Raw genomic sequence first — 12,074 nt, forward strand, 5'->3', positions numbered from 1 at the left:
AGGCTCTTTGAGAGCAGATCAGCTGCAACGTTTTTCTAACCACACACACACACATTTATATATTTATATATAAGCCAGAGAGATAGAGTAAAGAAAAAGTATTACTCCTCCATAAATGTTAACCTGGAATCGGTTTCAAAGTGATGAATGATACAACCCCCAATTTCAATTTTGAAACATTGTCTTTGTCGTCCACCCAAACGCTGTCCTTGAGATCAGAGCACCCCCGTCCCATCCCGTCCCGTCCGCCGCAGGTTCAGATTGTAGCTAAGCAGATAATTGTTCATTTCTGTCCATGAGCCGCAGCTCCATTCACGCTCCACAAGTCCCTCTGCCACTCGTCACAGAGAGAGGAGACCGGTCCGCTTCCACAGAAACGGGTTTCACGGCGGTCCCTGACATCATCAGCTCTGTAGGAAACTTGTCGCTGGCCTTGCGTCCGCTCCGTCCGTCTGTCGTGCGCTCAGCCGCTCGTTTACACACGGTTGTCTGCGCTGACACGAGCCCTGCGAAGCCTGCCAGAGAACAGAAACACCACACACATCAGAATTCAACCACCTAGTCTGACTTCTGATCATCAAGAGACCGTCTGAACCTTTCCTATTGCTTATTTGACAAAATAATCAATAGGTAACATCTATAGTACATGATTTGCATACCAACAGTGATAAACTAAGGAAAATTAATAGCTGAGCATCCCAATATGCTGAAAAATTATTTTCTAAGACAACAAAACCAGATTTTGCTGATGGAGGAGAGGTAATTGAGCAGACAGGTGTCACTCATTCAGGAAATTATGATCTTTGTTTCCCGTGCAGGATATTTAGTATATTTAGTCTGAACAGACACTTAAAACAGGAAGCATCAAAACTAGTCAAAGCGAGTCGACAGTCCAGTAAATGCTGGCAACCTCTTGAAGTCATTGATGACCGATGAACAGCACTACATTGTGTGAGAGAAAGTTTTCTTGCTTGTGCCAACTGAAAGCCTACATGAGAAACACCACGAGCCAGGAGAGACTCAGGCGTTTCAGTACTGAACATTAAACGAGTCATTCATGTAGATTAAGATAAGTTCATTTCAGTTAATCGCTCTGATGCCGTGTCTGGTGGAAGCCATTTAGCCCTTAACTAAGTTAGGACATTTTGATACTTAAGCAGTTTTTGTAAAAGTGCCCCATTATGCCATTTCCAATACTGACTTTAATGCAGTGTGTAATGTAGCTGTATATGAATATAAACGATCTGCAAAGCCGACAGTGCAAGATCAATTAAGTTATTGTCTCCCAAAAGAAAGAATCGATTCTCTACAGCCTAAACGTTAGTTATTCAAATCCCTTTTCACACATTTGCACAATACGCACCTATGTCCTACGTTGGCCAGTCGCGAACAACTTGACCCCGCCCACAAACACGCCATTCTACTGCGAGAGTCACAAAACACTTGCTGTTGAACGATCGATCAGTATCCTGCTTCACTGAGTCACAACCTGTAACTATGATAAATAATACATGTTTATGTTTTCTATTGAGCTTACAAAATACAAAATATTGAAATAGGCGTATCGTTTCTGACACCGCTGTACACCGATGACCAATCACAACAGACTAGCCCAGCTGACCAATCAGAGCAGAGCAGGCTCACAGACAGGAGGGGTTTAGAGACTGAATCGCAGAACTGCTTCGAACTAATCGTTTCAGAATCGCTGGAAAATAAAGTGATATTAAATACATATTCTGAGAAAACGAAAGCGTATGCATGCATGTAATCTGTTGTATGAGACTCCCAAAACAATATTAGGATCTGTAAAAATGGCATAATGGGGCACTTTAAAACCTCTGTGAATAATTTCAGCAGACTCAAAAGTGTACGTAAGATCTTTAAACCAAGCGTACCTCCTGTTCTCTTGGTCCAACAGCGTCTCCTGTGACACTCTGAAGTCCTCCAGCGTGGACTGGTATCGGGCCTCGATCGAGCCCTCCCTCCCGCGGTATCCCAGCGCCTGGCCCGGAGACGAGGGCAGGGGGGACATGGAGGACACGGAGGACACGGAGCTGGTGTCCCCCATCCGCTCCCGACCCACCTGCATGGCCATGGCTCCCACCGACGTCTCGCCGTTCTCATGCTGCAGAACAAACCAGGTTACCATCACAATACAGTCGATTAATCAAGGTGCGTTTCTACATGCTCTGATGCGCACCCTTCCTCTGACGATGTCCATGTGCACCAGCAGGGACGCCAACTCCAGGTCCTCGCTGTAGCTGTTCTTGAGCGGGACTGACCGGTAGCCTACAGACAGAGACATGGTTTTTTACATTCCAGAAAGGATGAAGTCTTCTCCTGCAGGGCCGACGCTCCTACTGAGTTCAGCTCCAACTCATCCTGGAAGCTTCTAGCATTCCCAGGAACCTTGATTAGTTGCTAATCAGAAACCTTCAGGTGTGTTGGGATGAGTAGGAGCTGAACTCTGCAGGTCCGAGTGTGGAGGGCCCAAGTGACCGTTCCCTTGGAAAGCACAAAGGTGAGCCGTACCCGTTTTGAGGCAGTTGATGGGGAACGTTGCCTGGGCGAGAAAGTTCTGGTCGTTGAACATGTCTATTTCATAGACCACGAAACGCAGGAAGGCAAAGGAAGGATTGCACACGGTGAATCGGAAGGGTTTCCTGGGCCAGGTGGGGTTCAGACCGTTGTCCGCTGGGAGTAGAACAGGTAAATCTTTTAGTGATGCCTCTTACCCCTAAAGCAGTTGTTCTTCTGTGGTGGTGTTGTTAGACATGTTTACATCTGCACCTCACCTTCAGAGTCCGTCCTCTGCTTGGCGTTGTCATACTCTGCTCCACAAACTTCGATCTCGATCAGAGGGCAAACGATACCTCGCCCGTGTTTGGGCAGGTGGCGTGCTCCCAAAACCTTAAAACACACCAATGTTCAGTGTCTGTCATTAGCAACTGTTTGGTCACTCTCACACGATCAATATTTGCTAATCAGCCGTTTCCACGAGCAAAAGTGCAGTCTGGAGAACAAACACTGTATGTGTCTTTTAAAACGCTGGGAACAGCATCGATTCACTTCAGGAGGTCTTTACTCACCCCCACTTTTTATTACGGATGGATGCGCTTTATTGGACTTATTTTGGACTCCTGAAAAATAACACCCATTCACGGCCATTAAATAGCTTGGAAGAGCCAGGATGTTTTGTTATATATTTTTGATTGGATTCGTCTGAAAGAAGAAAGTCAAATACACCTAGGATGGCTTGAGGGTGATTGGCTAATTTTCATTTTTGGGTGAACTGTCCCTCTAATTCGAAGGGAAAACTTTTTGTTTGTTTTTACACCCTATTGACAAATATTTCCTTTTTTTTTAAAGCATAATCTCACTTAATTTTCTTTAACTTCTCAGAAAACAAGACTTCACATGTTCAGATTGCATCTCAAGTAAATGTATCTCGATTGAAGGATGTCTGTATCGGAAAATAACACAATATTACTGAGGAAGATATTCATTTTTTGCAGTGCATACAGCATTCAGTGCCATGATTTTATGAATTTAAGTCTTTCTGCTCTGATATTTTTAGGCCTTAACTTGTAGAAGGGCAAATGAGGACCGGAGAGCCCCGTCTAACGGTTGTGTACCTCGATGCAGACCGTGATGGGCTCCACTGCTCTCAGAGAGAGCCGGTCAAACGGGTCGAAGCTGTCGTCTCTCATGATGGACGGCTGCAGCACGTAACCGCTCCTGGCGTTCAGCATGAAGAGCGCCTGATTCATCTGCATCGGCTTATCTGCAGACCAACAGTCACACTGTGAAATGCCAGGATGCACACAGAGCAGAAGAGAGAGCTGTGGCCCTGAGCTCACCTGCGGTCTGGAAGTTGAGGGCCACCAGCTGACTGCCACACAGCCACATGGGCAGCGGGTCGTAGTTGGACGAGTCCAGGCGCTGGCCGCGAGGGTAGATCCGCGAGAGCTGCAGACGGTTGTACTGCAGGAACTTCTTTCCTTTGATGCGGTTCACATACTTCTCTGCTTTGGTCTCGGGAAACGAGGACATGTCCCGGAAACAGGCCCGCTCCGTCCCGATTTCTGTTAGAGACACAGGGTCTTTTCAGGGTTTATGTTGAGGAGCTACATAAGCAGGGTTTGATCTGCCCCATCGTCTGACAGACACAAATGTGTACGGTTGGTGCGTCTGTAGGAACAGGTTTGGGAAACACTGTGTTTAAGCAACAGATCACCATGAGAAGAGGGTTTTCTTGGGACAGACAGCGAGTGCGATGCCAATACACTGAGCTTAACTTGGAGTTGAGCATCAGCACGTTTATAAAAACAGACAAATCAAACAGTTGTAGTCCTGCACTCATTCAATAATGAGAGCTGGTGCGATTTTATATAAAGTGGTCAAGTTTATAAAGTCCAGTTCACGTTTCAAGTAACGAGAACAATTGTGTGATCCTAATTGTGAGTGCATCCAGTATCTTGGATTTAATCTTAAGTGCAGAATGATTATTTCCATGTGTGCCATTAATGTATTAAACATTGCATATATTTATTTACTTATACATGTAAACATAGCTGTTTATTTCTATGTATAGTTATAGGTTGTGCAAAAATAATAATAATAATAATGTGTTAATTTAGTGAGGGAATTAATTACTGTCAACTTTGCACTATTTTAACTTAATTGTAGAATGTGTGTTTTGGTCAGAATTATTAAAACAAAAAGTAATGACCTTTTAATTAGGTTATTTTTATTTATTTTTTTAATGGGCAAAAAAATAAAAAGAAAAATTTGATATATTTTTACCATATGGCTCAGTCAAAAAGTGAGTTAGGACCAGTGTTATTTTAGTAGCGCTGATGTACTGTTAGTTTTCTACATTTTATTTTCATCCTTTCATCTAAAGGTTTAGCTATTGTGCTGTTTTTCCTTTATTTTGACTAAGTTAAGTTTCAGTTTCTTTTGTTTTGTTATGGTAGTACAACTCAAACTAGTTTTATTTATTTTTCCAGCTAGTTGCCAAGGCAACATTTCTTATTTGTGTTAAGAATTTAAATTTTAAATTTCACGTAATGAATGGTTTAAATGTATTTAATTTTTTTGGTTAATGACACTAGCCCTGGTTAGGACGTGACGGGACAAGCTGGAGAATCAGTCATGTTGAGTTCATGAGGTCTTACTGTCTTCATCAAAAGGAACCGGTCTGCAGTAGATGACCAGGTCTGACAGCTCTAAAGCAATCTTCTTTCTTCTTTCCATCATTTTACCCTCCTCCAGCTGACGGAGAACAAATAATCATTAGTCATAAACAATATCATACAGTCTACATGTCCGAAAGCAAAAAACGGCATGCACTTTCGATCTATTTGATCAGGATTCGTAAGCGCAGGCATTCAAGAAAGCGGTGCAGAGGTTTAACAGCTGGTGACGCAGAGCAGGAGATATCACGTGTGGCAGCTGACCTTCGCTTCAGAGGTCATGGTGACCTCACGGATCTTCATCACCCAGTCCTTCAGCTCCTCCTGTGAACTGGCTGCGATGTCCAGCACCGGGCCGGTGCGAGGCGAAGCCACGGGCACCAGAGAGAAGACGAACGGCCTGCTGCCCTTCCCTTCTGGCCTGACCACTGCAGGACACACACACACACACACACCAACCATCAAACCGCATGCCAGGTCTGGGGAATAAAACCAGCCCTCTGCTGGGGATCCCCTTTGTTAAAATAGTGATCCGGGGAGCGGGGCGAGATCGCTTTAACCCACAGCAACAGTGTAAGAGCAGCTCAACTCTGCCTAAATTAGCAAACCTGATACAACTCCTGCAATCAACATATTTCTGTTCTTCAAAGTATGGCAGCACAGTGAATTAAGTCAATCCATGGTCAAAAAAAACAGCCTCAATATGAAAGGTAACTGAAGAGTGGAAAAATAAGAGGGTTTGGCGATGCTAGCTGAAAAATACATTTGTTGCAGTTTTTTTAAATGCACTGAATTGGAAGATTAGATCGATAAATAAAATATTAACATAAAGTGAAAAGTGAAAGTGACGTGACATTCAGCCAAGTATGGTGACCCATACTCAGAATTCGTGCTCTAATTTCAAACATAATGTGCTTGTGTGTGTGTGTGTGTGTGTGTGTGTGTGTGTGTGTGTGTGTGTGTGTGTGTGAGAGAGAGAGAGAGTCTCTGTTAGGGACAATGATGTGATGAGTGTGTACCAGGGAAGAGGAGCGCTCACACACACACACACACACACACACAGTCACTCACTGATCTGACAGGAAGACACGTCCACACTTCCTCTCAGGAGGTCTCCCAGAGGACTGTTCTCTGTGGCCTGTGGGGCGAGAGCGAGAGAGAACAGGGGTAAAGGTCGGAGCCCAGCACACACACACACACACACACACACTCCACTCACAGCTCTGTCAGGCTCCACGGCCGTCGGGCTGATCTCCTCTACATAATTCGCAGGGAACCACAGTTGCTTCTTGCCGCCATAGTCTCCCTTCCACCTGAGCGGGAAAACAGAAACACACGGTTATTTACAGGCTCCTCGAGACTGGACGAGAGAAAAGTAAAACCAGGCTTTGGCAAGGAATCAGACTTGAGGGAGATATTAATGTTAGAAAATCAAACAGTCACAGTGTTGGAAAAGATGGTGTTGATCCTTCAGTCCTCAACATAAAGCCCAGCTCACACTAACAGTGATCACTATATCAGCGGACAACACAGTGCTTGTTTTATCAGCTGGCACTTTAACTCTGACTGGCTGTCAATGATTTTATCATTCATCCGCTGGAAAAGTCATGATACTGTTGCTCTGTTGTTATTGTTACACTGCACTTCACGGAGCTCATTTCTGTAACCAAGAGACTCAGATGAACCTTCCCCAAATGAAGCTACAATCCTGGACACTCTCACAGTCACAGCTGTGTGTCCTTCACTACTCAGATCTTCCCTCAGGAGTGTGCACACTACCATCTGCACATCAACACACTCGCTGTGACCCGCATGTACACCATTCAGTCTGGTGAACGCCAAATCAGGCTTCTTATAGTTACACAGAACTAAAGCCATTCAAATATACTTAGCTTTATATGTATATATAAATATAGATATTTATTAGAGAACTGTTTTTGGTGTGTTTTTTATGTTTTGTTGACTCTTGTAGCTTCTGAACAAACCCTGAAAAAACACTGCATCAAATAAAGTCCAAATATATATATATATATATGTGTGTGTATTTTGACGGCTGAACTGGCAGCTGTATATTGAGTGCGTTGTACTCACCAGCCTCCTTCCTGTTTGTCCACGTTCTGAATGATGGCGTTCTTACTGAAGGAGAGCTCATCATCACGCTGGGCTTTGTATTCATACATGGCTCGTACTGTGCACTGCTCTCACACACACACACACACACACACACAGGACCATCACACACTAAACCCAGCAGCATGAGGAAGTCGTTCTGCAGCTAGAGAGCAGAGGTACCTTAAACGTGGGCATCTGATTGGCCTCCACGTAGAATCCAGGGTTACGTCCCTCATACAGTGACCCATAATCAGGCTCCTGCAAGACAGACAGAGAACGAGCGTTCACTTCATCAGTCCACACAGACACCTGACAGGAAGAGCAGCGGAGCCACAGCTAACAGGTACATCTGAAAACCACAAGCTCAATTACAGCACTGCTATTTCTGTCACACTTTATTTCATGGTCCAACTCTCAACTATCTATCTATGACGTTTCCCTCTATAAACTCCACATCTGCTGCTTATTAATAGTCAGTGAGATAGATGTTAAGTTTCAGTATGGGGTAGAGATTAAGGGAACTAAAATATGATCATGCTGGCATTAATATGTGCTTTATAAGAACTAATAAAAAAACTGAACACCTGACGTTCTTCTGTGGAACATAAATGATATTTAGAGAAATGCACAGAAGTCCTTTTCTGTCAGTGGTTTACAAGTCGTCTTTTAAAAGATCTTGTTTTCTGAAAGTCCCTGAGGGCTGGAACAGCGTGAAGGTGAGGAAGTGAGGACAGACTTCTGTTGAATCACAGATTGGATGTGAGCTCTCGTGTAGTGCAGGTGACTCACAGCAGTGCCGATCTTCTCCAGGGTCTCCTCGTTGATGGGGTAGCGCAGCTTCATCTTACGGTACAGTGGATGTTTCTCGTAGTAACTGATTAAATCTACTAAACTGTCAAACTCCGAGGTGCCCAAAACCACCGTCTGTCCCTCCTGCTGCACGCGGCAGTGCTTTATCTTGCCCTCCGCCCTGAGAGAGACAGAAGAGAGTGAGAAGAGCTGCAGAGACACAGTAACACATGAGAGCAGGAGTCTGGATCTCACCGGAAGGAAATGGCGAAAGAGTTGACTTCAGTTCTCTTCCTAACGAGGAAAGCCCCATCACGCGGGACTCTCATCAGCATGTTTTCAGCCTGACTGCGGGACAGACTCGCGTGATACCACCTGCACAGAAACACACACACACACACACACACACACACACACACACACACACACACACACACACAGAAACACACACACACACAGACACACACACACACACACAGAAACACACACACACACACACACACAGAAACACACACACACACACACACACAGAAACACACACACACACAGACACACACACACACACACACACACAGACACACACACACACACACACACAGACACACACACACACAGACACAAGCAGACACACACACAGACACACACACACACACACACACACAGACACACACACACACACACACACAAGCAGACACACACACACACAGATTAGACGAGGAGAACTCACAGCACACACACACCCCTGCTGCTGATGACGATCCCACTCACAGCAGATCAATAAAATCAATTACTCTAGATTTTTTTTTATTAATAGATTTTAATTAATACTTTTATTCAGCAAGGGTTAATTAAATAGATCAAAAATGACTGTAAAGACATTTCTAAAGTTACAAAGAAATCATGAAAAAATAAAATGCATCAACTTTTCGACAAAAATATGAAGCAGCACTTTTTCCAACACCAATAATAATAATAATAATAATAATAATAATAATCATCAGAAATGTTTCTTAAGCAGTAAATCAGCTTATAAGAATGATTTCTGAAGATCATGTGACACTGAAGACTGAAATAACGATGCTGAAAATTCAGCTGTGCATCACAGGAATAAATTACAGTTTATAGAGCCTCCATTATGCTTTTTTGACGATTTCCTTTCATGCAGCTGTATGTGAACATAAACTATCTGAGTTGTGAAGCCGACAGTACATGATAGATAAAGTTATTGTCTGTCAAAAATAAAAAAGATTTTGTCGAACCGAGTCATCAGGAAGTTGAATCTTATTCTGTTATGGCTCTCTGTCACAAAGGAACACATTTGCATAATGTCTGCACACGCTCTATGTCCCCAACTTGCCTGCGCACAAAAGATCTGTGTGGTTAACATCATGCCGAGAAGACGCTGTCTCCTACGCTGTGAGAACTCGTCAACACTTGACACTTACGACTGAGAAACGTCCTGCTCCAGTCGTGCTTGTGAATCTCATCGATCAGCCAGTTCAATCGTTTCATCATTAGGGATGGGCGATACCACTTATTTTGTTTTTGATACGATACCGATACTTTTAGTGGCCAGTATCATCGATATCGATACTAGTAAAATTATCTAAAATTATTACATTTATAAAATTATTATATAACTGAGAGTACAATGGGAAATAATATCCACTTAACTTTATATTTAAAACACATTTTAACATTCAGTACGCCTTAATTGAAACTTAGGTCTTATTTTTGTTTACACACAGTTAAAATGCGTTTACTGTAGTGGTAACCAAGGAAATCTACAAATACTATAGTTAAACTAGATTCACTTTACCATGGTTGATTGTCAGGGACTGCCAGTAATAGGATGTTGCATGCATAAAATGCAACCTTTCTATTGGGAGAGCGTATGATTTATACTAACAATACAGATTGAACTTTTAACATTCAAATTTAAATTTACTCCACAAACTAGGGTACAATTTCAATAGATTTATTGTGAAATAACTCAAACATGTTTTTTCTGTATTGTTCTGGGCTGCCTTTTCCAAAAACATAAAATCAACAGTACTGTATATTATAATTTCCTGATGCATGATTCATTGTAGGTCACATCAGAAATAAAAGTCTGAGATCATTTTGAGTAAAACTCTCATAGCATCCCTATTCTTAAAGGGACAGTTCACCCAAAGAAAATGTTAATTCTGTCACTTACCAGTCCTACAAAGAGATACAACTATTTGACAATCTCAAATCTGAGGGTGCAAAAAAAACGTCCAAATGTAGTTCTTAGCAATGCATATTACTAATCAAAAATTTAGTTTTGAAATATTTTTGTAGTAATTTCGGCCATCAGCAGGCCAGATGTGCGGTGGATGCAGGACTCACTCTTTGCTCTCGTGAGCGTTGGTCTGTGGCACTGGCTCGGTCAGCTTCATCTCAAACTCGTTGCAGCGCAGAGGCACCTGCTGGTAATGTGTGATGAGCGCGAACAGCGTGTCGAACACCAGGTTATCCGTCAGGTAGAACTTGGGGCTGCCGGCCTCCTGCCGAGAGTGAATCCTGCAGTGCTGAACCCGTCCAGACCGCCTGAGCAGAGCAAACGGTCACAAAATCAAACAGGAGCGCTCTTATCTTACAGCCATTGCATGCTCTCCAGTAAACAATCAGTCCACTTCTGCTCTGAGAGGAGGAGGATGAGCTGAAGTTGCTGCTGTTACCAGAAGGACAGAGTGTAGTCTCCCACGAAGGTCTCGCTCTCCCGCACCAGGAAGGAGCCGTCCGGCGCGCCGGTCTCCAGACAGTACTCCGACAGCAGACGCTCGGCGATCTGACGCCCGTCACGCCCCGCTCCCAGCTTCCCGTGAAACCACTTCTCCGTCACATGCTGGTCCATGCTGTTACAGACCTAAACAACACCAGGTGTGAACAGTAATGGCTCTGAGGAGATGCTGTCAGGCCGTGTGACTATTCTCCTGTCCTGTCAGCCGTTATACTGCGCTCATAGCCCGTGCTCTTCAAATGCAGTGGCGCACGCTGTATATCATTTCATATTAAAGTGCGAAATAAACTACGAGCATGCAGTGTCCTAGTTATGTCGTCAGTTAAGTCATGAAGTTACCAAAAAGGCGATTAAAGCTGCCTTAAAACGGTGCATGCATGCATTTATTTGTTAAATATGATTCTCGTTTAATAACATGTCTCTGAAAAGGTTTTCCAAACTGTCTCCCTCATCTAACAAAGCTCCTCAGGTGAGGCTTTAAGAGCTGAGGAGGGTCAGAGAAGGTAAAGGAGTGTCAGATCCACGTCATGTTCAGCAGCAGCAGCTCTTAAAGCAGACAGAATAACCTCATAACAGCTGCTCTGATGTCTGTTCATCACAGAACAAAAGAGCAAATCAATCACTTCTGTAGCATTCATCTTAACTTCATCTAAAATTTAGTGTTTGCGAGAACTTATGCGATTGTGATTTCCTATTTGCTGAAGGGAAAATGTAGCTAAATATGAAATTAATTACAATGGGTTTATGTGAAGATTGTTTAAAATTCACTTGAATGAGAAGTTATTATTTTTTAAAAGTCTATTCAAATGTTAAAATTTGATAGCTGGTGGTTAAATATTAGGGGGTAAAATTCATAAAGACATCAGTGGTAGTCATAAATAATAGCCTTTTAAAGGTTAATAAATGATCACATGACACCAAATCGTGATTCCTGTTTGTCTGTCCCTAATGTTCATCAAGATTTTGAGTTATACCATCTGTTAAAGGCCCTGAATTTAATAAAACTGAGCTTTCTGCACTGCACTTATTAGAAAGCAGCTGAATGAGCGTTACGCTACTGAAAACATGAGCTACGTCAGCAGTGCCTCACCTCTCGGTGCTCCTCCTCATCCTCGTTCCCTTGATTACTCGACGTCTCTTCAGAGTAATAGATCTTACTGCTGGTCAGGACAAAGAAGTGAGGATACCACTCCTGTGAAGACAACAGT

General features: G+C 43.3%; 1 protein-coding gene across 1 annotated transcript in view; it reads right to left on the reverse strand.

The window, feature by feature from the left end:
* Positions 1 to 365: 365 nt before the first annotated feature.
* Positions 366 to 12,074, reverse strand: part of LOC132129688 (1-phosphatidylinositol 4,5-bisphosphate phosphodiesterase gamma-1-like) — a 33,711-nt gene continuing 22,002 nt past the window's right edge. The window contains exons 16-33 of the mRNA XM_059541353.1: positions 11,957 to 12,058; positions 10,805 to 10,992; positions 10,473 to 10,673; positions 8,355 to 8,474; positions 8,100 to 8,280; positions 7,491 to 7,568; positions 7,290 to 7,393; positions 6,418 to 6,511; positions 6,270 to 6,336; positions 5,463 to 5,626; positions 5,181 to 5,277; positions 3,861 to 4,085; positions 3,636 to 3,784; positions 2,796 to 2,910; positions 2,533 to 2,694; positions 2,201 to 2,289; positions 1,896 to 2,125; positions 366 to 515 (exon numbers count right to left, since the gene is read on the reverse strand). Coding sequence (XP_059397336.1) covers positions 476 to 515; positions 1,896 to 2,125; positions 2,201 to 2,289; positions 2,533 to 2,694; positions 2,796 to 2,910; positions 3,636 to 3,784; positions 3,861 to 4,085; positions 5,181 to 5,277; positions 5,463 to 5,626; positions 6,270 to 6,336; positions 6,418 to 6,511; positions 7,290 to 7,393; positions 7,491 to 7,568; positions 8,100 to 8,280; positions 8,355 to 8,474; positions 10,473 to 10,673; positions 10,805 to 10,992; positions 11,957 to 12,058 — 2,406 coding nt within the window. The 3' untranslated portion in view covers positions 366 to 475. The remainder of the gene's footprint in view (positions 516 to 1,895; positions 2,126 to 2,200; positions 2,290 to 2,532; positions 2,695 to 2,795; positions 2,911 to 3,635; positions 3,785 to 3,860; positions 4,086 to 5,180; positions 5,278 to 5,462; positions 5,627 to 6,269; positions 6,337 to 6,417; positions 6,512 to 7,289; positions 7,394 to 7,490; positions 7,569 to 8,099; positions 8,281 to 8,354; positions 8,475 to 10,472; positions 10,674 to 10,804; positions 10,993 to 11,956; positions 12,059 to 12,074) is intronic.

This window comes from Carassius carassius, chromosome 46 (genome assembly GCF_963082965.1).
Source record: "Carassius carassius chromosome 46, fCarCar2.1, whole genome shotgun sequence".
Classification (NCBI taxonomy): domain Eukaryota; kingdom Metazoa; phylum Chordata; class Actinopteri; order Cypriniformes; family Cyprinidae; genus Carassius; species Carassius carassius.